The 24,418-nt window shown below is 55.9% G+C and overlaps 1 protein-coding gene across 3 annotated transcripts in view; it reads left to right on the forward strand.

The window, feature by feature from the left end:
- The window catches only part of ZFYVE28 (zinc finger FYVE-type containing 28), a 116,747-nt gene that overhangs the window by 62,479 nt on the left and 29,850 nt on the right, over nt 1-24,418 (forward strand). For 2 of the 3 annotated variants that reach the window (XM_042937087.1, XM_042937088.1), the window contains exons 3-7: nt 3,629-3,766; nt 5,602-5,804; nt 7,301-7,390; nt 9,839-9,928; nt 19,233-19,334. In XM_042937087.1, coding sequence (XP_042793021.1) covers nt 3,629-3,766; nt 5,602-5,804; nt 7,301-7,390; nt 9,839-9,928; nt 19,233-19,334 — 623 coding nt within the window. The remainder of the gene's footprint in view (nt 1-3,628; nt 3,767-5,601; nt 5,805-7,300; nt 7,391-9,838; nt 9,929-19,232; nt 19,335-24,418) is intronic. The other variant, XM_042937089.1, reaches the window with a different exon arrangement.

The raw sequence follows: 24,418 nt of genomic DNA on the forward strand, positions 1-24,418 counted from the left end.
CTGGTTTCTATCAATTTTATCATGCTGTGATTTGGTGCAGCTTTCTTCGTGTTCCCTGTGCTTTGGGTTCATGGAACTTCTTGGACCTTGAGTTTATTGTTGGTCATTAAATTGGACAAAAGTTGGTCGTAATTGCTTCAAAGATTTTTGCTGTCCCCTTCCTTCTTTCAGGTCTTGAGTGATAAGCCCCTTTGACATCTTTTCTTTTTATGCTTATTTATTTTTTGAGAGAGAGAGAGAGAGAGAGAGAGCAAGCAAGGGAGGGGCAGAGAGAGGGAGAGAGAGGATCCAAAGCAGACTTCGTGCTGAGAGGGCAGAGCCCTATATGGGGCTCGAAACCACCAGCTGTGAGATCAGGACCTGAGCCGAAGTCGGACGCTTAACCGCCTGGGCCCCCCAGGCGCCCTCTTTGACATGTTGAAGTCTGACACTCAGCGATGAGCTGTTATGTGTTTTGTTATGTGTTTTGTTCTCAGACTCACTGGAGAGTTGCTTTGTCTTCAGGTTTGTTGTTCTTTTCTAATGAAATGTCTCATCTGGGCTTAACCTCATCCAGTGGATTTGTTTTCCTCTCAGATAGTGTCGTTTCCCTCCTAGATCGGCGTGGGCCCTTTTTCTTTGTGGTCTCAGCGAACTTTTGGGACACGTGGGAGTCTGTTGTAAGGCTCAGCTCCTCCTCCACCATGTCCCCCGGTGGCCACTGCACCACCTGCATCAGGTCGGCCTGAGTTTTCTTTTTATCATGTGTCATCTTTTCTTAATCCTTTGCAAGCCTGGTGATTTTTTATTAAACGTCTGACATTACAAATCTCGCCTTTCTGGGAGCTGAATAATTTTGTATTCCTACCAGTCTTTTTGAGCTTTGTTTTATAATGTAGTTTGGTTACTCAGAAACTGTCTGATCCTTTTGGATCCTATTTTTTAAAGATGTTGGCGGGAGTGGGGGGGAGTGCGCCTGGGTGGCTCAGTCGGTTGAGCATCCGGCTTCGGCTCAGGTCATGATCTCGTGGTTTGTGAGTTCGAGCCCCGCGTCGGGCTCTGTGCTGACAGCTCAGAGCCTGGAGCCTGTTTCGGATTCTGTGTCTCCCTCTCTCTCTCTGCTCCTTCCCTGCTCATGCTCTGTCTGTCTCTCTCTCAAAAATAAATAAACATTAAAAAAAAAAGTTGGGGGGGTCAGAGCTGAGTTTAATCTGGTGCCAACCACCCTCATCACCACAGCCGCGACACTTCTGGGTGCTCTGCCTTCTGCCGCATGAACAGAACTGAGCTCTGGCCGCCGCTGCCTCCACTGCGTGCGTTGCCTCCTTGCTGGTCTCGCGGGCATGTGTCCTCGCAGGGCCCTCCCGGATCCGCGTGGTTTTCCCTGGGCAGCTCTCTGTCCTCTGGCTCAGGGCCTCTTCTTCTACTGTCCCGGTCCTCTGGACTCTCAGCTCTGCTCTTCACTGGGGAGTCTGCTGGGTCCCGCCTGGGGGCCCTGCCTCTGGGCCGGGCCCTGAACGGTTGCTCTGGGCCACGAGCCAGGCAATCAGGGCTGTCCTGCCCATCTCTCTTCTGCCTGGTGGCTAGTGTCTTGGGAACCATAGTCTTGCTTTTCCCGTTACTGTTGTTGTTGCTTGAGGGAGGCAAATTCGGTTCCTGTCACTTGCACATTGGCCGGAATTGGAGGCCCTGCAACTGCTTCCTGAGATACACTCTGTGTTCAGCACGGTTCTGGGCACTGGGGCCCAGCCGAGACTAGAAGGAGACCCTCATCCTCGGGCAGCTGATGTCCTGGCGGGCCAGGCAGGGTGAGGAGTGGGTCCAAGCAGCTCACAGGAGGTCAGAGCCCTGGCTCCCCCTAATAGCAGACAAACACCTAGTGCTAACTATTGTGACTGCCCCTATTTGTTCGTTAGCTTGTTGAATCACCAGAAAGGGGCTTTCCTACTCAGAAAGCCTTTAAAAAGGAACTCCCAGCAGTACCACTTGACGTTGGTTGAATTTTATTTTTAGTTTTTGTGTTGCGAGGCAGAATTTCCTTCAGGGTTTAATGCATTGACTTTTGCATTAGAAAGGTCATGCTTCCCACCTGTAGTGATCTTCCATATCTGCTTCCTTTTTTTTAAATGTTTATTTATTTTTGAGAGAGAGAGAGACAGTGCTGGGACAGCCCGTGTGCTGGGACCGTACATAGCTGTCCATCACAGGTGGGGCTTGTGGAGACGGGCAGGCGTGCGACCGTGACAGCGACAGAATACAAGACTGAAAAGGAACCGTGCCCAACGTGCGGTCTTTCCTCCGGCGACACTTTCCCTGCTTCTGTGTTTTCCACTGTTTCCAATTTTCCTGTGGTAAATGTGCCTTAATTTTATCCTTAACAAATTAAAGAAAAAAACTAAACTTTCAATGTTCCTATAATTCCAGACAGTGAATGGTAGATGTGTAAAGAACAGGATGATTTTAAGAAAAGAATGAATGTGATTTAAGAAGCAATAAAATGAGCATGCTTCCCTTATGTGTACAAAGAGTTCAAAACAGTTTCTTATCCTTTGTGTTTTGAACATGAGGAAATTAAGTAAAATAATTCTCAGGAGTCTTTAGAACAAAAGTTACCATGTATTAAGACTTGCTGTGGGCCAAACGGAGCCAAGAGTCTTACAGCCTCCAGCTCACACAGCCCTCCTGAAGGGCTGGTCTCCTTTTCCAGGCCTCCTGGACGATCAGAGAAGTTAAGCGGCCCATCCCAGGTTGCACAGCCGTGAGGGGCGGAGTCAGGGTCTCCACCTCCTGGAAGGAAGGGGGCACGTCTTCCTCGCTGGCTGACTGACATGTTGCCGTGATTGATCTGCTGGTTCGAGAAGAGTCTGAGGGGATGCTCGGCCTGCTCTGTCTACAAAACTGAGGTTCAGAGAGGACAGTGGCTTTGCCCCCGGCCCTGGTTGCTGAGTCTGCCAGATGCCCTGGCCCCTGTGGTCACTGGTGCGGGGGGAGGCCCTCACATAGGACAGGCCTTGGAGTCCTCTGTGGCGGGTTTGAGAAGCCTGGTTTTACATACTGTCCCTCGGTGGCCTTACTCCCGGACAGCTGAGCTTGTCTGTATCGTGAACAGACCCAGGATGACACAGGCTTGGGGCGGTTCAAAGTGAACTTTTTGTGTACCTGTCCACCTAGCAGTGCCATTTCTCCGGCTCTGTCGTAGGAAATTCATGTACAGGTGTTGCGAGAGAGGTGTTCAGGGACAGTCCTGCAGGGAGTGGGCGTGGGTCAGCAGGGGAAGACAAAGGCATACGGCCAGCGGCCGGTACAAAGGGCAAGGAAAAATCTACGTGGTGACGTGGGAGGCTCCCCCAGGCCCGCGGTGAGCAGAGGAGATCACAGAGTAATAGCCACAGCACTGCCTGCGCTCTGGCTACATGAGTGTGAGGAAAGGGCGTGGGGAAGGGGGAGCGGGACTTCACTCTGGGTGCTTCTGGACCATGCGAACTTTTTGTAGCAATTGCAGAGCAAGCAGGGATCCATTACCATATCACCCTCATGATCTCAAAGAACAGGAAAACGCACTGTATGTGTTTTTCATATTTTTCAAGCAGTACCTGACGGCCACCAGCTGGGGCTGTGTCTTAGCGCCCTTTCTCTGTTTCTGATTCAGGACAACGTGTTAAACATCATTAACCAGATCATGGATGTGTGCATCCCCCAGGACCGAGCCCCACGGGATTTCTGCGTCAAGTTCCCCGAGGAGATCCGGCATGACAGCCTGGCGGGCCAGCTGTGGTTTGGGGCCGAGGTAGCGGGCAGCCAGCTGGGTCCAGGGTCACGGTGTGGGGCGTTGGGCCGCACCTGTGTGCACCTGCGGGGGCAGGGACCTGGTGTCTCCCTCCCCCTTCAAGAGCCCCACCCACCATGGGTTACGGATGGCGCGTTCTGATTAGGCCGCACACCCCTTTGGAGGTGTGGGAAAGCCATGAACTGCTCCCTCCAGATGTACATAAGCCAATATGGACACGAAGCTTCACGTGCAATTTCTGTGAGGTTCTCAGGCCCCCAGATGTGAAGGGTCTCCAGGTGGTTCTTACCAGCAACAATCCTAAATTAGGAGCAGTGTTTCCCTCGCCCTCTGACAGGAGGGGTCATTCTTGCCCAGGGGGTTGGGAGCTGCGTTCGGGTGCCTCAGTGGAGCCACCACCCTCTCCACCCCTCAGACCTTGACCTTCATCTCCCAGCGAGGAGACTGCAGCCTGAGAGGAGGGTGCCTGACCTGTGGTGGCCGGACCAGCCTCGCCCCAGCCCGCTGTTTCCCGTACCCGCACCTCGCGACCCCTCCCTTGGCCATGCTGGGGTTCTCAGCCTGTGTCTGCCTCCCTCCCAGTGAATCTCGGGAATGCCCTGTCTTCCTCGGGCACGGCCTGGCCCTGTGTGTCCCCCACCTGACCCCTCTCACCCCTCTCGCCCAAGCTGCCTGATGGGAGGGTGTCCTCGCCAAGGCCCCAGTTGGTGTGGGTGGCCCCAGGCAGGCTAGCCCTGTCTCTGGTCTCAGTTCTCACCGCTGTAGAGTGGGTCCCAGGGGCAGGGAGCTGTGGAGCCATGACATGATGTAGGTCCTGGGCCCCGTGGCACTGGGCGCCGTCTCTCCCGTGTGGTCCCGGTGCCAGCCAGCTCCACGCTCCCCTCCAGGGTGGGTGGGAAATCAGCGACACCACACTCCGCCCCCCGGGAAAGTGCTTGTAGTCCCAGCTCCCCTCTGGGTCACTGCTGACAGGATAAGACGTTGATGGGTGCTGGCCCGAGGTGGGCAGGGGAGTCCCACAACACCACAGCCCCACGTGGGGATTGCGTGGCCGCCCCTTGGCCAGGACCCGGGTCGACGAGTACCCCAGGTCACCGGACGAGTGGAAGAAGCTGGGGAGGTACACGCAGCCCGCACAGGCCTGTGACCTGCCTCCCACAGCCCAGGACAGGTGTGGGCAGATTTGCGGGCACGGAGGGACCCTCCTTATCTCCCAGAAGCCGGGCATCCCGCACTGATGAGTCTTGGCTCAGAGGAAGGTCTGTGAGCATTTGTGGAAGCGGGGCGTCTTTACTGCCTAGAAAGGGCAGTGGTGTCAGGGAGCCCGGTTGGCCCCGAGTGCCACCCCAACCTGGTGTCAGGGACTCCCAGGCACCCACCCCCAGTCTGTGGGCTGGGTGTGGAGGGGGCAGGAGTCACCTGACCGGGGCCCCTGTACGGAGCCCCCAGACCCAAGAGCCTCGGTGGGTCGGCCTTCCCTTTCTGCCCACGTCCGGGTCTGTGTGGGGGACCCTATCAGCCACAGGGGGAGTATGTGCTGTCGCGGCCGTGGCTACTCTGGGTTAGGAGAGACCGCTGGCCCCAGAGCGAGGAGACAGTAGGAGGCGAGGGTGCTCCTGGGAGCGGGGCCCAGGGGAGGAGGGTCACACCCGGGCCCAGCCACCACTCTTGTGCCTTCCTGTCCCGCATCACGGTCCCCGCGGCTCTGGCACCACAGCCCTCCGTGGCGGCTCTTGAGCTCGGGCTCTGCAGAGCCGGGCGGGGGGGAGGAAGGACCCCGGGCCGTCGGGCTCCAGGAGGCTCTGAGTGACCCGCCCCGCGTTCTCTGCCCACAGTGCCTGGCCGCCGGCTCCATCATCATGAACCGCGAGCTGGAGAGCATGGCCATGCGCCCGCTGGCCAAGGAGCTGACGCGCAGCCTGGAGGACGTGCGGGGCGCCCTCCGCGATCAGGCGCTGCGGGACCTCAGCACCTACACGGAGAAGATGAGGGAGGCGCTGAGGCACTTCGACGTCCTGTTTGCTGAGTTCGAGCTGAGGTGACCCTGAGGGGGAGGCCCCAGCCCTGCAGCGCGTCCCACTGATGGCGGTTCAGGGCCATCCATCCGTCCGCGTAGTTAACCCCAGAGGCCCAACGTGGGGCCGTTGGGGGGTCAGGCTGGGTGACCTTCCCGGGGGTCTGGCCCACCCCCTCTGCCTCTCCCTGATGCACCCCAGCGCTAAAGACCCGGGAGCTTCCTGCAAGTGGCCGTCACCCAGAGTGGACGTGTCGCCCGCCAGAGGCTCTGCTGCTCCCCTCTGCCTCCTGCCTCGCCTCCGCCTCTGACCCACCCCCCACCTCCGACCTCCTGCCTCACTTCCCACCTCCGACCTCTGCCCTCTGCTTCCCACCTCGCTTCCTGACTCTGACCTCCCCGCTCTGACCACCTGCCTCACTTCCTGCTTCTGACCTCTCACCTCTGACCTCCTGCCTCGCCTCCCCTGGTGACTGGGCTCACCGTAAGGGGCTTGTTGGTCGCCAGCTGCCCCCTGATCCCGCCTGTTCACCCACTCACCCCATAAACACCCGAGCATCACTTCCATGCGCTCAGATCTGGGGCACGGCAGAGCAAGGGAGAGGTGGCCGTGGCTCCTGGGCCACGGGGACGCTCCAGCTCCCTGGGATGAGGGCGAGGGCACCTCCCCAGGTTAGGGGAGTCTGTGAGGATCTCAGGGTGCCCTCCCCCCCATCCCCCAGCACCACCACCTGCCGTGAGCTCCACCCGTCCCCTCCTGCCCGCTGTCCAGCCAGTGCCTCCCGCCCCACTCCCCACGGGCTGCCCTCACCTGCTCCTTCCCCGGAGGACACAGGTGGGGCCTGGGGGCCTCCTCACAGGGCTTTGGAGAAGCGCAGGACCGGGAGTCAGGCACGCCACCAGCTCCCACGGGCGCGGAGACGCTCGCGGTAGGCGAGAAACAGTGGGACCCCAAATCCACACCACGGTGATCCCAGTTAGTAAAAGCCGTCTCCATCGTGTGACCCGATGACCTCGGGGAGGAAACCAGCCTGGATGTTAAAGGCGGTTCTCTCTAGGCGGTGGGAGCGTGGACAGTTGTTTTCTGTGTCCTCTTCCAGACAAGCTTTTGTAACGAGGAAAAGTTAGAGCTACTGACTCAGAAGGAAAGAAACGCGTTCTCACCCCGGGGGACATTTGGACAAAGTGTCACTTGCCCGCGAGGCCCCCATGCTCACACCGCCCAGTCCTGGCCGCCCCCACCCCCACCACACGCGCGCGTTCATTCTTGCACTGATTCTCACGTGCTCACCAGGGTGGGTGCCCGGGCAGGGGCGTCGCAGGAGTGGGCGGTCGGGGCCCAGACGGGGCAGGGCCGGGGGGCCAGGAGGCACTGGACCAGGCTGACCCTGCTTTAAAATAGACACGGCCCTGCTGGGAGGCGTGCGCTAGGAAGCTGACGTGGCTTTCATTTGAGAGGCGGCGGGGGTGGGGGGACGCGTGGCCGGCGGGCAGCCCTCACTCTCCGGCTGTGATTGCAGCTACGTCTCTGCCATGGTGCCCGTGAAGTCGCCCAGGGAGTACTACGTGCAGCAGGAGGTCATTGTGCTGTTCTGCGAGACCGTGGAGAGGTGAGGGCCACCCCCCGCCCCCCCTGGCCGCCACAGGGCCCCTCTCCTCCCCAGAAAGAGGAAAGAGGCCGGCTGGGAGCCCGGGCAAGGCAGGGACGGGGCGCCTGCAGCGGGGGGGGGGGGGGGGGGGGGGGGGGGGGGGGAAGGCTCCAGCCCCCTTCTGCTACCAAGTCACCTTCCCCCAGCAAGCGGCGGGCAGACCCAGAGCCTCCTTCCTCAGCTCCACCGTCACTTTCCTCCGCTCTCCTCCGCGCCCAGAGCACACGTCCTGCAGGGAAGTTCCCCCCCCCCCCCCCCCCCCCCCCCCGTGGAGGAGCAGAGCTGTGGCAGGCCGCACGGAGAGCTGGGGTCCTCACCTCCCCCCCACCTCACCTCCTCGCTCCCCGCCCCCCGCCTCACCTCCTCACTCCCCCCACCCCGCCTCACCTCCTCGCTCCCCACTGTCTCACCTCCTCACTCCCCCCACCCCACCCCACCTTCTCACTCCCCCCACCTCCTTGCTCCCTCCTGCCTCACCTCCTTGCTCCCCACCCCGCCTCACCTCCTCACTCCCCACTGTCTCACCTCCTCACTCCCCCCACCCCACCTCACCTTCTCACTCCCCCCACCCCGCCTCACCTCCTCACTCCCCACTGTCTCACTTCCTCCCTCCCCCCACCTCACTTCCTTGCTCCCTCCTGCCTCACCTCCTCACTCCCCGCCCCCCGCCTCACTTTCTCACTCCCTACTGTCTCACCTCCTCACTCCCCCCACCCGGCCTCACCTCCTCACTCCCCACTGTCTCACCTCCTCACTCCCCCCACCTCACTTCCTTGCTCCCTCCTGCCTCACCTCCTCACTCCCCGCCCCCCGCCTCACTTTCTCACTCCCTACTGTCTCACCTCCTCACTCCCCCCACCCGGCCTCACCTCCTCACTCCCCACTGTCTCACCTCCTCACTCCCCCCACCTCACTTCCTTGCTCCCTCCTGCCTCACCTCCTCACTCCCCCCTGCCTCACCTTCTTATTCTTCTATGCCTCACCTCCTCACTCCCCCGCCTCACCTCCTCACTCCCCCCACCCTGCCTCACCTCCTCACCTCCCCCCTGCCTCACCTCACTCCCCACTGTCTCACCTCCTCACTCCCTCCCCCCTCACCTCACCACTCCCCCTACCCCGCCTCACCTCACTCCCCACTGTCTCACCTCCTCACTCCCTCCCCCCCTCACCTCATCACTCCCCCTACCCTGCCTCACCTCCTCTCTCCCCCCTACCTCACCTCCTCACCTCCCCCCTGCCTCACCTCCTCACCTCCCCCCCACCTCACCTCCCCACCTCCCCATCTTCCTCACCTCCATACCCACCTCACCTCTCTGACTTCCTCATCTCCTCATTCCCATGCCTCTAAACCTCCTCACCTCCATACCTTCTTCATCCCCTTACCCTCCACACCTGCTTATCTTCCCATCTTCCTCACCTCCTCCAGCCTCACCTCCACACCTCCATGCCTTTCTCACCTTCCTCCCTTCCTCACCTCCAACCTCCAAACCTCCTCACCCTCCTCACTCCCCACTCCCTCCCTCACCTCCCTACCCTCCTCACCTCCTCACCTCTTCACCTTCCTCTCCTGCTCAGTCTTCATCCCACCTCCTCACGGCCTCACCCCCTCCCTCTTCTTCCCTTCTCATTTCCTCATCTCCACAGGCCAGGATGGAGCTCCCGAACAAGGCTCTGTGGAGCGAATCATCAGCAGTCTTGTCGTGCTTTGGGCAGTAATTGAAGTCAGACTTTGAGACTAAAGTTTAGTCTAGAATGTTTCTCCTGTTTAGCTAGTGCTGTGTGGTATTAGGTAAGTTTTGAAACTGCCTAATGTCACATCACAATTAAAGACGTGTTATTCGCTGTTGATGTATGTGAAAGACACTTCAAGCTGCTGAAAAACACGATGGCGTAAAGTTCCTTTTACTCGGAGCCTCCCTCCGTGGTGCCAGCAGGCGCCAGCTCACTGAGCAGAGAGAGAGAGCCGCTGTGTTGGCCTGCGCTGCGTTGGCCTGGGGAGTGCGGATAAATCCGGGAGGGCAGTTTCCTCGGGGAAGCGTCAGGTCATCTGGGGCAGTGTTTTTGTTCCCTGTTTGTTCTTGCCGCTCGAGCCATTTGGTTGGCTGGACGCCATCGCTGCCCGTGGGCCCCCCTCAGCAAGCGCCCCTTCCCCTCCCAGCACCCTCCGTCCCGGAGGGGAGTCAGGCAGGAGAAAAGTGGGGAGAGGGAAGCACCAGGCCTGCTCGGGCCTTCTGGAGTGCAGCGGGTTCCAGCAGTGGCCCCGTGTGCGTGTGAGGGCCCACGGTGTCCAGTGTCACCTTCCTGGCTGTCTGCTGAGCACAGGCGCAGGTGAGGGTGGCCGGGGCCGCGGTGGGTGTGGGCAGGCAGGCCTCACCCTTCTTGCTTTCTTGCTCTCTGCCCCTCGGCCAGGGCCCTGGACTTCGGGTACCTGACCCAGGACATGATTGACGACTATGAACCGGCCCTCATGTTCACCATCCCCAGGTTGGCCATCGTGTGGTGAGTGCTCCCCCGGCCCGGGGCAGCCGCCGTGCAGAAGCCGGGCAGGACTGTGGAGGACTGGGCCCCTTCTGGCACTTACACCCCCAACGCTGGCTGTCAGCCGCCTGCTCAGCACCACGCAGGCCTGCTGGCACCCCTCACCAGTGTTCTGAGGGTGAGGGGGGGACCCCCCACCCTAGATAGTGCGAGATGGCTGGACACCCAACACCCGGCTGGACAGGTGACGTGGACAGTCGCTGGACTCACAGCCCAGGGGAGGAGCACCCCGCACACCGCATGGAGCCACGTGGGGTGCCCGCAGAAGCAGAGCGCCCAGCTCGGGCCGTGGGGGGAGGCTGCGCGTAACGAGAGGGTGGGACGCCCCTGGCTCCCGTGGGCGGGTGTGACGGGGTTACCCGAGCCATTCAAGGCTGGCGTGGAGGTGAAATGACAGCTGTCAGGTGAAGAGGAGGTGGGAGCAGCTGGTCTGGCCACGGGGCGGGGGCGTGCCTGGGCGGGAGCCTTTCCTGCTGGGGGGGTGGGGGAGATGAGTGGCCAGAGCAGGGGAGCTCAGGCTTGGGCCTTTGGGGTCTGGTGGGCTCAGAGACGCCAGGCAGCACACGGTTGGGCCCTAAGTATGCCAAGGCAGGAAGTGCTCAATCACTTGCTGGGTGCCCAGAGCTTCCCCGAGCCAAGGTCAGAGCCCAGGTGTTGTGGGCTTGGTCCACTGCTGTTCAGCCACACCCTGACTCCCACACAGGGACTGCCCTGAGGGGGCGGGGGGAGGGCGGTCACAGAGGGAGGAGGAGGGCAATGGGCCACGGGGGTCTCTGTGGACCTGGAAGTTAGGGAGGGGCCCGGTGGGCAGCTGGTGTGCAGGCGTGCAGCTGGGCAGAGAGGACGGGAGTCCTCGGGGCACATGCCTATTGTGGATGTGATCGTCAGCGAAAGCCGCCCTGGGGGAGTGTGGGGTGACGCGGAGGCCAGGACTGGTCCAGGCACAGAATCCCCTCCTTGGGAAATGGGGGTGCGGTGGCGGGAACAGGGAGGGCAGTGGCGGTGCCGCAGGATGGGGCCAGCTTCTGGGCCAGAGGGGCTTCCCTGGCCCACAGGGGGCGGGACTCGTGGTGTGCCGTGCGGAAGTGTGGGAGCTGCGGACAGACCCCGCCCTGGGCTGGCCCAGAAGCACCTGCCGCTGCCCTGAGACCCCAGAGATGAGCAGAGGCTCAGCTGAGGAAAGGCTGGGAGACGGGCCAGGGCGAGCGGCTGTCACTTCCCAGGACCCCAGGGAACGCTGAGCAGCGCCCTCTGGACACCTCACTTTCCTGGGTGGGGCAAGGGGGCGGCCGCCTGGCCTCAGTCTCCCTGGCCTGGCTGTGTCCTCAGAGCCGGCTTCCCTGGGGGTCTCAGTTTGCCAGAACCCCTTGGGCCTGGTGCCTCCTTCTGTTGTCCTTGTCCCCAGGAGACGGTGTCCTAATCAGGGAAAACAGGAGTGGGTCCCATCACACCAGAGGGGCAACATGTCACAGTCGCCTCAATTGCTGGGCTCCGGGACTCTCCCTCCCCCCGAAGCTGGAGGAGGCAGAGGACAGACGTCCCCAGTGGGCCAACTCACGTGGTCTGGCCTGACATGTCCTGGAGCGTCCCCTCGGACGGGGCCATGTGATTTTGTTACATCGTTTGCTTTCTAGGCAATGGTTCTCTGTGGCCAAACGTGTAGAAGAAAACGCTGCTTCGAGCCGGGGCCTTAATGTTTATTGGGCGGGGAGCGCTAGGGTCTGCAGCCCTTCCCGTGAGAGCCGGCTTTGCCCTTCCTCTGCGGTTCACACGCCGCTTTGCGGGAAGCGCCCAGCCCCTGGCCTGGCCCTGGTTCTTTCCTAAATTCCTTGGCGAGTGCCTCGAAGCTCAGCATCAGGTGCCCCCGCCACAGAGCCCCCTCGTGGGGTCTGTGGCCGCTCGATGGGGTTCCCAGGCTGCCTTTCCTTCGGAGCTGCCTCACAGCGCACAAAGGCCGGCGCGGGTGCGCACTGACCGGCCTGCTCTGACGAGCTGCCCCGCGGGGAGGAGCCCCGCACAGCACCCCGGGGGCCGGGCAGCACCCTGCATCTCGGGTCAGGACGGACTTGCCTGTTCTAAGCCTCATGGGAGCACCAGACTCTCTTAGGCGGTTTTAAAATAAACCCCGGTTTAGGATAAGGTGAGGCATCAGACAGCCTGAGCGCATGGCTTCCGGGTTCTCACCCTGAAGCCTGCCGAGTGGGTCTGTTCAGCCCTTTACCAGCCTACCTGTCAGCATTGGCCCAGGCCCGGTGACCACAGGACCATGGTCTCGGGCCTTTCTATTGTCACCGAGTGGCCACCTGAGGCCACCTCTCCCTGACTGGCATCGCTGCACCCTGTTGGCAGACCACGGCTGCCCCGCACACATCTGCGCTTCTGTTCCTTCTCTGTCCCTCGTCCTGGGAGGGAGAGTGAGGGCCCCGTGGGCTGGGCCCTTGCCCTGTCGTCCCCCCTGGCAGCCCCGTGTGGAGTTCCCTCAGAAGTCCCCAGAAATGAGGGGGCTCCAAGCCACAGCGAAGGGAGGCAGCTTTGTAGTTGGATTGAAGGGAGAGCAGGTGCAGGCCAGGCCGGCCCGAAGTGGGAGCAGGTGCAGGGGCCCCAAGCGCAGAGCATGGAGAGCAGAGGGGCTCGGCTCGGCTCGGCCAGGAGGGTGGCCTCACTACAGCCACCCCCGTCCACCTCAGAACCTCGCCAGCCCTCGAGCAGAGGCAGGGGTTACAGCCTCAGAGCCAGGCTGCCTGGCCGTGGCCGAAATCCTCCTTCCTTCCTGGAGGAAGCTGTTCCCGGAGCCGCCCCCTTCAGGGTCACCTCCCCAGGTGCCTGATGCTCCCTCTCTCCTTCCTCACTGTCCTTGGTGGCTGCTCTGGGCCAGACAGGCAGCATCACAGCTGCACGGGGTGGGGCCTGGGCCTTGCTCTGTCTGTATTTGCCCAGCGAGCACGTGTGGAGCACCTGCTGTGTACCTGGCCCTGTGCTTGTCCCCAGGGACACTATTCTGCCCGTGGGGAGTGCACGGGTAGGTGAAACGAGCAGTTGCTGTGGAGTGTTCTGGATGCTGGGGTGGGGTAGGGGGCTTGGAGCAGGACCCTCTGGAGTGGACAAGAGCTGGTAGCATGGGGGAGAGGCTCCCTGGGTTCTGGAGCAGAGCTCCGGGAGTCAGGATGGGAGCCTGGCAGGTGGTGGACTGCGGGCAGGCAGCATGTGCAAAGGGCCAGAGGCAGGAAGACCTCTGGCTGAAGGGAGAAGGGTGACCCGTAGACACTTGGTTGGCGGTAAAGCCAACACTCCTGGAATGATAGCCTTCTAGGGTCACGTCTGTGATGTGGGTTGGTGGGATCCCCTGAGGACAGAGGGGGATCTGGGAGCGTAGCCTCTTTGCCACTCTGTCCCCCTTGCCCTACGTCCAGCCCCTTCCCACCAGGTTGAGAAGACGCCCTGCCCTGAGCTCTCCCAGGAGCAACACATCCTCTGAGGTGGTCTCTCTGGCCCGTCACAGGTCAGAGGCACAACCCAAGCCAGCCCGGCCCTCTGCCTTGTGACCGCCGGGCAGGTGCCTGAGGCAGAGGCGGTAAACTGAGGTCTGAGAGAGGGCTATGTGGGGGCCTGGAGGTTCAGGAGGAGGCCAGTCCGGCCCAGGTACAGGGTGTCCACGGCCAGCTCAGGTACCAGCCCCGGACCCTGGGCCCAAGCTCCCCCATTTCCCTGGCACCCTGGACCTGGTCCTCCCTTACTCAGCTACATGTCCCGGGGGAAAGTGAGTCTCCACGTGGTTCTGACTGTGACAGACTAGTTTCACTCCCGACGGTTTATCTGAAAACAGTTGGTGTTGGTTTACACGAATAAGGAAACTAACAGTCTCCAGGTTCTGTGCCCGGGTGACTGGCCCCATCAGGGTGGACCTGCTTACCTGGGCCTGCCTGCAAGGCCCGCTTCACCTGCCGGTCTTGGCTGCTGGCCTGGCCCGGCCTCAGCTCCAGCCTCTGCAGTTGCCCCCACTCCGAGTGGGCCGCCCTCTCCCGAAGCTGCATCCCAGGCTGAACTGCCCAGAACCCAGAGCCCAGGCCTTGCTCCTGCTCCACCCCTGCAACCCACTCCCCGTCCTGCCTCACACTCCCCCTCCTGCAGTGGGGCCAGTTCTGTTCCTCCCTCCCCTCTTCCACTCCCCTCCCCTTTTCCCCTCTCCCTCCCCCTCTCCTCTTCCCCCTCCCCTCCTCTTTTCCCCTTTTCCCTCTCCCCTCCCCTTTTCCCCCTCTCTCTTCCCCCTCCCCCTCCCCTTCCCCCTCCCCCCTCCTCTTCTCCTCCCCTTTTCCCCTCTGTCTCCCCTCTCCTCTTCCCCCTCCCTTCCCTTTTTCCCCCTCTCCCTCTCCCCCTCTCTTCCCCCTCCCCTCCCCTTCCCCTCTCCCTCTCCCCCTCCCTTCCCCTCTTCTCTATCCCCTCCACTCTCCTCCCTTTTTCCCCCTCCCCCTCCCCTCCCTTTTTCCTCCTCCCTCTCCCCTCTCCTCTACCACTCCCCTCCCCTCTTTCCCCTTCCCCTCCTCCCCACCCTCCCCCCCTCAGCTATAGGCAGCCCCATCCCTTCCCCTCTCTCATTTTGCCACCCCTCCCACCCACATTCCATCCTGTGGTCCTACCACCAGAAGCCCCTGCCCTGGGAGGCTCTGGCCTCCCTTCCTTTGGTCCCTTTGCCTACCTGCTTCCCCACCAGTGACAGCCCCCTACCCAGCCCCTTCCCAGTCTCCACACAACCTGCCTCACCTGCAGCCCTTCCTCATACAGGTGTTCACTGCCTCCGGCAAGGTAACATATTTACCCTAGATTGCTTATTTTTAAAATACGTTAGATATAATGCACATACCACACAGTTCACCCACTTTAAGTGTACAATGCAATGGTTTTTAGTAAATGTACAGAATTGGGCAACCGTCACCATTAATTCCAGAACATATTCATCACCCCAAACAGATACATACCCCTTACCCCTTAGCTGTCCCCTCCACCCCCTACGCCCCACCCCCCCTCCAGCCCCAGGAAACCACAGATCTGTTCCTGTGTCTGTAGATTTGCCCATCTGGGGTATCTCATGTAAATGGGGTCTGTGCCTCCCCACTAGCCTGGCAGCTGTATGTGAGGAGTGCTCACTGCCTTTCCACTCAGAGTCCCTAGTGCTTGGCATGTGGCCGTAGAACTTTCTCCGAATTTTGTTGCATTGACCGGACAAGGCACAATATGTGTTTACAAAGATTTTTACTGAAGGTTATTTTTAATCGTGAAAATTCGAGTGCGTGGGTATGTAGAATTAAGGGATTGTTTAAAAACTATACTCCAGCCACTTAAGTAACATTAGTGAAAAATCCCAAAAGCCATGGAAAAACATCCCCAGTGTGCTGAGTACAAAAAAATCGTACCAAATAGTATGTCTCTGCTTAACAAAATTTCTTAGCATGATAGGTATGACTTTTGTAAACAGAAATCAAAGCAATAAATGTTAATTTTTTTATTGTGGTAAAATATGCATAATATAAGATTTACCACTTAAATCTTTGTTTTAATGTTTATTTATTTATTTTAAGAAAGAGAGAGCACATGCACACGTGCACAAGCCGGGGAGGGGCAGAGAGAAAGAGGATCCCAAGCAGGCTTCAACACAGAGCCCAACACAGGGCTCGAACCCACAAACCACGAGATGGTGACCTGAGCCAAAATCAAGAGTCAGACACCTAACCGACTGAGCCCCGCAGGTGCCCCCACGTTAACCCTCAGTGGCATTAAGTACGTTCACCCTGTCTTGCCACTGTCCTCTCCTTCTCATCTGAGACTGTTTCCGTTAAACACTAGCTCCCCAGCCCCTCCCCCAGCCCCTGGTAACCTCTATTCTACTTTCTTCCTCGGTGAATTTGACTATTCTAAGGACTTCATATAAATAGAATCATGCAGTATTTTCCTTTTGTGTCTGGCTTATTTTACTTAGCATAATATTTTCATGGTTCATCCGTGTGGCAGGTGGGAACTTCATGCCTTTTTAAGACTGAATAATATTTCATCGCATGTAATTAAATAGTATTTTAAAGGAGAGATTTCCAGCAACATCCAAAAGAGAAAAATACCCAGGAATGAATTTAACCAAGGAAGTGGAAAACACGTACACTGAAAACTACAAAACACAATTTTTTGTGAAAAAAATTAAAGACCTAATTAAATGAAAAGATAGCCCATGTTCATGGACTGAGCACTTACTCCAGTTAAGATGGCGGTGCTCCCCAAAGTTGTATATAGATTCAATACATTTCCTATAAAGACGACATTGGCCTTTTTTCTTTTTTTTAGTGGAAATAGAAAAGAACCTCAAATTCATATGGACCCACAATGGCTCGTGAATAGTCCAAACAATATTGAAAAAGAAAAACAAAGTTGGAGAGTTCATATGTCTTGACTTCAAAACTTACTACAAAGTCATATTAATCACAAGTGTGGTACTGTCATAAGGATAGACCAATGGAATAAAACCAAGACAACAAAATAACCCAAATATCTATAGCCAACTGGTTTTTGACAAAGGTGCCAAGACCATTCAGTGAGGAAGGAATTTGTTAGTATCTTCAACAAATGATGCTGGGATAACTGGATAGCCACACACATAAGAACAAAGTTGGACCCTGTGATGATTAATTTTGTGTGTCAACTTGCCTAGGCCACAGTACCCAGATATTTGGTCAAATGCCAGTTTGGATGTTGCTGGAAGGTATTTTTAAGATGAGATTAATAAATCAGTGGATCCAGAGTAATGGAGTTTACCCTTCATAATGTGGGTGGGCCTCATCCAGTCAGTTGAGGGCCTTAAGAGAAAACAGACCTAGTTCCCCAAGTGAGAGGGAATTCTACCTCCAGACTGTGTTCAGATTCAAACCTGAGTCTCTGGGTCTCTAGCCTGTGCACTCACTCTGCAGATTTTGGATGTGGCCACCATCCATAATTGTGTGAACCAGTTACTTAAAATAACTCTCTCTCTCAAAAAAAAAAAAAAGCCAACTAACCAAACTCTCCCTCCGTACACACACACACACACGCACACACACACACACACACACCCACCCTACTGGGTCTGTTTCTCTGGAGAACTCTAATATAGGAGGTAAATCTTCATATTTCCAGGTTTGGCCAATCTTAGATTTGACATGAAAAGAAGTGGCAAATGAAAAAAGTAGTAAGTTGATCTCCATCAAAGCTAAAATCTTTTGTGCATCAAAGGACATTATGAAGACAGGTAAAGGTGGCCTAAGGAAAGAGCCCAGCTTTCCTCTTATGCTGGGTGTCCTCCCCTGCTCACTGACAGCCCCTTGCAGCACTCAGCGGGCCCCTCCCCTCCACCTCTGCCAGGCTCAGCTGTGGGGGCTGCCCTGCCCCTAGGTGGTGGCACAGCATGGGCCTGCGTGGACTGTGATGGCACGGCACCTGGAGCCCTCCTATGTAACGAGTTCATTTCTGAGGCTCCAGACCAACCGCGGTCAGCCCTGGGCCTGGTTCTCACGGACTGATGGGGCAGCCAGTGTCCTCCCTGGAACCCAGGAGGGGAGTCAGAGTCCCTCCCGGCCCCTTTCACTGCTTTCTGAAAGACCAGGTGGCCAGGAAGCCTGGACGGGGATTCACCAAACCCACCCCTTTCTGCCCCTTTCCTGCCTTTGTGCTGAGATCACCGATTCACCCATGAAGTCAAGGTTCTGTGTGGGGAAGATGTCCCCTGAACACTGTCAGCTCGCGTTAAGACCCATAGAACATACCGGAAGGAACAGAAGCCTGGATGGGGCATCCTCTGCCACCCGCCCTCACGCTTCTGGCAGCCCTGACCCTCCTGCTGCCCTAGGGAGAGGCACAACCCATGTTTTCCTGTGACTTTCGAATCTTTCTTTTTGCACATGAGTCTAACCTTTCTAAGGGAAGAATAGTCCATTCAGTTTCATCAGTCTTTCTCACTGAATTGGAAGCATTCCTGAGCTAATGAGGACCTTGTGTTGAGTGCTGATGACCTGACCCCGATGCAGCGATGAGATTCTGTTCATTTGCAGAAACATGCAGACAGTTCTCTGTTTAGGCAGACAAATCCTCCCTCACCTGTGCTCTGATGAGGAAGCAAGGAGCAGCTGCTGGGGTTGTGGGTGCTTGCTCCCTGGGCACCCGCCATGTGCCAAGGCCTGAGTTGGCTGGTCCCGGGAGCCCCGAGAGGAGGCACCGAGAGGAGGGTCCTCCAGAGATGGGTCTGCCCTTGGACAAGGGCAATGGGGTGCGCTGGGAGCTGGGCAGGGCCGTGCAGCCTATGAAGAGATGGGTGTGGTGCCGCCTGTGGCAAGGGGGCTACCTGGAGGGGCATCTGTGCAGAGTCAGATGGCAAACGGGCCGCTGGTGGGGGGGAGAGAGGGTCCGTCCTGCCTGGGGGTGACAGGAGGCTGTCTCTGGTCTTGGCAGGCAATGGAGCATGAACCAGACCTCGAAGGGAAAGGTGGGCTTGGGGACAGCGTGGATGTAGTTGGGGGAGCCACGAAGCACACAGATCACTGTGGGGGGAGGGGGCTCACAGGGTTCGGGTCGGGCAGGGCAGGTAGTGGCCAGGATTGGATTGTCCCAGCGGGTGTGGGTCCGGGAGGCCGGACAGCTGTGGTCAGTGAGTTGGAAAGACTCAGTCAGGACGCTCTGGACTTCAGAGTGTGGACGGGGGAGAGTGAGGTCAGAGTCTGGGAGTCCTGTGGGAGGCTAGGTGGGCAGCCTGGATGCCACATTTGTGAGATGTCTCACCCCCTTTGTGCCAAGGGTCCTTGAGATGCGCATCCTGCCCCCCAGGGACCCCTGGCAGGCCCCCCCTGAGGCTCAGGGGTCTGCTTGCTCTGGCCAGGGCTGTGGGTGGATGGTTTATCTGTGATTCTCATAACCCTTGCATTTGTGCTCAATATAAACACAAATCCAATGTTTCCATTTTCAAGGAGGTAGTTTTAGTAACAAATCTTGACGCTGATTTGTCTGATTGCAGCAGTGATGTGAACAGATATGTTTCTAAGATTCTTTTATGATCCCTCAAGTGAACATCAGCTAATCAGTTTCTGAAGATGATAAAGTCTGAGTAATCTTCATTGCTTTTTTTCTAAACTTATTTAAGATTCAGTCACAAGAGAAACGTGTGGTCTCAGAGCCCCTGGCTGTGGTCTGGGCTCACCCAGGGGGCTGACTGAGGGGGCTGCAGGGCCTCACGCCATGCTGGCTTTTGTCTTGAATGCAGTGGCCTCGTGGTCTACGCGGACGGACCCCTGAACTTGGACCGCAAGGCAGAAGACATGTCTGAGCTGTTCCGGCCCTTCCACACGTTGCTGCGGAAAATAAGGTGGAGGGGGGGAGGTGCTTCGGGAGGGTGGGGGAGGGGCAGTGGGGGAGGGGAGTCCGTGGTTGCCCCTGAGCCCTCCTTTCCTCGGGGATGGAAGTCCTCTTCTGTGAAGTCAGAGGTGCCAGAACCTTGGTCTTTGTCTCGAGTTATTGGTTTATAATGTTTACAGTCCCCTCGCAAAACCCCATACCTTTCTCTCCCCACACAACCAGGCTCTTTGTTCCTGGCCAGTAACACTATGACCTTTGGTAAAAAATGCCAATAACATGACAGCAGCCGCCCTGGCTCGGGGCTCTGGCACTGGGCCTTGAGAGATGGAGAGCCCGGGGAAACTGAGGTAGTGTGGGTGCCCCCAGGGCCACACAACCTGCAGGGGAGGGCTGTCCCCCCAGGCCAGCCTCCAGGCTGAGGCTCGGGCCCAGGTGGAGAATGGTATTTGTCCGAGGGCTCTCATTTGTTTCTTCCACAGTGTAGGGGTGAAGGGCCCAGCTCACTCAAGCACCCCGTGCCCCTCCCCTGCTGTGGCTTATCTGGCTCCCCCAGTGGTCCCAGGCAACAGGGCCAGGTGGTGTTGGTGCCCTTGGCCCCATGCGTGCTGTCCTGTGGGCTTGGTGGCACTTGGGGTGGGTGACTGCTCTCTGCTGTAAGGGGCTCCCCTTAGCCTTCAGCAGCAACAAGCCTCAAGCCAGCCCCCTCCATCTTGGGAGACCCCCCCAAACCCAAACTTCAGATGGGTGGGGAGCCCTCCCTGGGGTGGCCCCTCTGAGCTGAAGCACCCAGCTGTGGCCTCCTTGAGGGATGGCAGTGAGCACGTGTCCTCTGATCACCTCCCTAGGCCTGCGGTCTTGGACTCTGAGGTCTTTCTTACTGGGATCTTATGGCTCCAGTCCCTGGAGGCCCCCTTCTGTGCCTTTGGTGGAGCTGATGACCCTATGGGCTCCTGCTGCAGCCTTCCTGGGTCGGACAGGACTATTTAGCCCAGAGCGGCCTGGGGCTGGCTTTCCTTTACTGGTGCCAAGCTTCCCTTTCCCCCATGAGGAGCCAAAAGTGCTGTGAATCCGGACGGTGGAGAATGACCCAGCAGGATGGTCCTCGGAGAGTCATTGGCCCTGGGGGTGGGTGAAGCACAGCCTGTGATGGGGTGCTTGGTCTAGGCTGTAGCTCATCTGATAGATGGCCTGCTGTTGCTTCCCTTGTGCCCAGCCCAGTCTTGAGCACTCTGGGAAGAATGTGACCCTGGCCCAGGGCATGGCTGCTGCCCTCCCTGGCTGTCTGACTGGAGAAGAGACAAAGAAGGAGGCGAGGTGGTGGATGATGCTGAGGCTGGGAAGGAAAGAGTAGAGTGCTTAGATCAGACTGGGGGTCTTATGGAGGAAGGGCCAGTGCATGGAGATGCGGGGGGGAGGCACCGGGTATGGGCATGTCCAGAGCATCAGAGACATGTGCAACATGCTCAAAATTCTAATGCACATAATTGGAATCAGAAGGAAGGAACAGGGGCACCTGGCTGGCTCAGTCAGGGGAGCACATGACTCTTCATCTCAGGGTCGTAAGTTGAAGCCCCACATTGGGTATAGAGATTACTTAAAAAAATAAAATCTTCAAAAAAAAAAAAAAAAAAAAAAACCAAGAAGGAAAGAATAGAGCAAAATGAGCAGAAACAATATTCAAAGAAAAAAATGGCCAAGAATTTTTCCAAACTGAAGAGAAATCTCTGCTCACACACTTTGGAGGCTCGAGAAAACTACAAGGAAGATAAATACAAAACATACTTAGGTGTATCATAGTAAAATTGCTGAAAACAAAGAAGTCTTAAGCACAGCCAGAGAAAAAGCACATATTTCTTGGAAAAGAATGTAAGATTGACAGCTGTCTCCTAAGAAACAAACAAACAATGGGAGCCTGAAGGCAATGAAATGATACGTATTAAAAGTGCTAAAAGAAACTAGCTGCCAACAAGGATTTTATACCCAGCAGAAGTATCCTTCCACAATGAAGGTGAAATGGTGTTATTCAAAAGCAGAGTGCTGCAGAAATGTGTCAGCAGCCTGCCCACAGAGAAATGCTAATTGGAGTTCTTCAGGCAAAGGAGAAGTTTCAGGTGGAAATGTGGAAATGCAAGAGAGACTGAAGAACTTCCTGTGAATTAATATAAATAAATGTGGATATACAAAAAACTCATTGTAATGTCTTGTGGAGTTCAAACTATACATAGCATTGTCAACATTTGAAAAATCAGCATTTTGCTACATTAATTTGTAAAATTTCAAAAGTTACAGAATAAGAACTTGAAAAAGTCAGTACGTACTTTATGATGAAAACATTTCTTAGCAAATTAGGAATAAATGGGGATTTCCTTAGTCTGATACAAGAGAGAGATATGCATACATACCATATGAAGTTGAATCCTTATGTAACACCATATACAAAAGTGAACTCAAAATGGATCCAGGACATAAATGCAAGGCCTGAAATAATAAAACTCTTAGGAGACCACACTGGACAAATGCTCTACCGCATTGCATTTGGAAATGATTTCTTGGATAGGATACCAAGACATAGGCAACAAAGAAAAAATAGACAAATTGGACTTGAAAAGTTTAAAACTTTGTGCATCAAAAGATGCTCTCAACAGAATAAAGAGGCAACCCACGGACTGGAGAAAATATTCTCCTATTTTGTATCTGGGATATAAAGGGATCAATACACAGAATATATAGAGAACTCCTAAAACCCACCAACAAAAACCAAACAACCCAATTCAAAAGGGCAAGGGATTTAATTAAACATTTCTCCAAAGAAGATTTATGAATGGCCAACAAGCACATGAATAGATGCTCGACATCATTAGTTGTCAGAGCACGTGCAAATCAAAACCACAACAAGATCCTACCCATTAGGCTGGCTACCCTCAAAACAAACAAATAACAACAACAAAACAAAATAACCGTGTTGATGAGGATGCGGAGAAATTAGAACCCTGTATGCTATTGGTGGGAGTGTAACATGCTGCGGGTGCTTTGCAAAACGGTGTGGAGGTTCCTCAAAAAATGAAAAATAGAATTATCACCTGATCCAGCAATTCCACATCTGGTATATACCCAAGAGAATTGAAAGTAGTGTCTCAAAGGTATATTTATACACCTGTGTTCCCAGAGGCGTTATTCACAATAGCTAAGAAGTGGAAGCAACCTAGGTGTCCATTGATGGATGAGTGGATAAGCGAAATGTAGTCCAGCCACACAATGGAATATCATTCAGCCTTAAAAAGGAAGGAAATCCTGACGTCTGCCACCACACAGATGAACCTTGAAGGCGTGCTTGGCGAAGTAAGCCAGTAACAAAAAGATAAACCGTGTATGATTCCAATTATATGAGGGACCTGAACTAGTCAGAATCAGAGGGATGGAGAGTAGGATGGTGAGAGCCAGGGAGGAGAGCGTGTGGTTAGTGTTTCATGGGGACAGAGTTTCAGTTTTACAAGATGAGTGAGTTCTAGGGGTGGATGGTACTGATGTTTGCACTATGATGGGAATGTATTCGATGCCACTGAATTGTCACTTAAAAATGGTTATGATGGTAAATGTCATGTCATATGTATTTGATCACAATAAAAATTTAAATATCATCTACAATAACGTTACTAAATATCAGCTAGTTAAGCATAAGTCTGAAGGTGTCTAAGTCTTCCATTGAAAGTTAATGAAATGTTACATAAAATGTTAAAGATGTAAATAGAGAGCTATCCATGTTCAAGGAGTGGAAAACTTAACATTGAGAAAATATCCCGTTATTCTCAAATGAATTCAGTGCAAGTCTCCATCAAAATCTCCGGAGGTGTTTGTCTCTTCTTTTTTGGCAGAAAATTGACAAACTAATTCTAAAATTCAGGTAGAAATGCAGTGTGCCCAGAATAGCTAAAAAGAAGAAGATGCCTGGAGAAAAAGAACATTATTTATCTATCCTACTCCTGCTGGGCTTTGGGTTGTTTCCACAAGTAATGCTGGTGTGACCATGCTTGTGAATGTGTGTGCATTTCTGCTGAGTGTGCTTCGTAAAAAAAGACACTCCCTGGCATGGCGCTCTAGTGACGCTCACGGAGGTGCAGACCCAGGAGCGGCTTCTGGCCCCATCAACAGAATGGAGCCTAGAAACAGACCAACACAGACAGGTTTCCCGGATTTATGACAGAGGAGACGTTGCCGAACAGTGGGGATGCTTACTTTTTTCCAGTACATGGGCTGACTCAGCAGATATCCATATGAGGAAAAACGTGTCTGGATCCTTACCACAACCATCTATAAGAATCAACTCCGGATAGATGGGAGATACACACGTGGAAAGGAAAGCAGTGAAGATCGCAGAGGAAAAGAGCAGGAACATCTTTGTGACCGTGGAGTAGGCAGATTTCTTAAACAGGACAGAAAAGCACTAAACATAAAGGAAAAAGTGATTTATTGAACTTTATTGAAATTAAAAACTGTAGTTCATCAGGAGGTACCATTAAGAGTGAAAAGGAAGGCCCCAGAGTTGGAGAATATCCAACAAAGAACTCAAATCCAAAACAAGTAAAGAACTCCTGTCAATCAGTAAGAACGAGACCGCGAAGCCAAGTAAAAATGGGCAGAAGACCTGAAAGCATTCACAGCATTCATACCTAAGGGCTGACAAACATGTACCCCGGTGTTTACTTCATTCGTCAGCAGGCTGAGCACTTTAAAGTGAAAAATTGCCGGGAGTGCATGGCAGTGCCAGGGAGCAGGCCAGAGAGCGGCATGGGGGCTGTCCAGTGTGCACGCTCACCCCCCCCCCCGCCCCCGTCTGCACCTGCCGGGACACACACGTGCATTCCCCGGGCACGCTTCCCCGCCCCCACGGCCATGTGCACCTTCAGGGATGCACACGTGCGTTCTCCAGGCATGCCCCCCGTCGTGTGCACCTGCAGGGATGCACACGTGCGTGCCCCAGAGAGGCTCGCCAAGAGGGTGAGTCGGGGCAGTCAGAGCCCACCAGGAGTGGAGCCCACCAGGAACAGCTCCCCGGGTGAGCAGTGGTGGTTTCCAGCCCGAAAGGCTACAGGCCAT

Source organism: Panthera leo, chromosome B1, assembly GCF_018350215.1.
Source record: "Panthera leo isolate Ple1 chromosome B1, P.leo_Ple1_pat1.1, whole genome shotgun sequence".
Lineage (NCBI taxonomy): Eukaryota > Metazoa > Chordata > Mammalia > Carnivora > Felidae > Panthera > Panthera leo.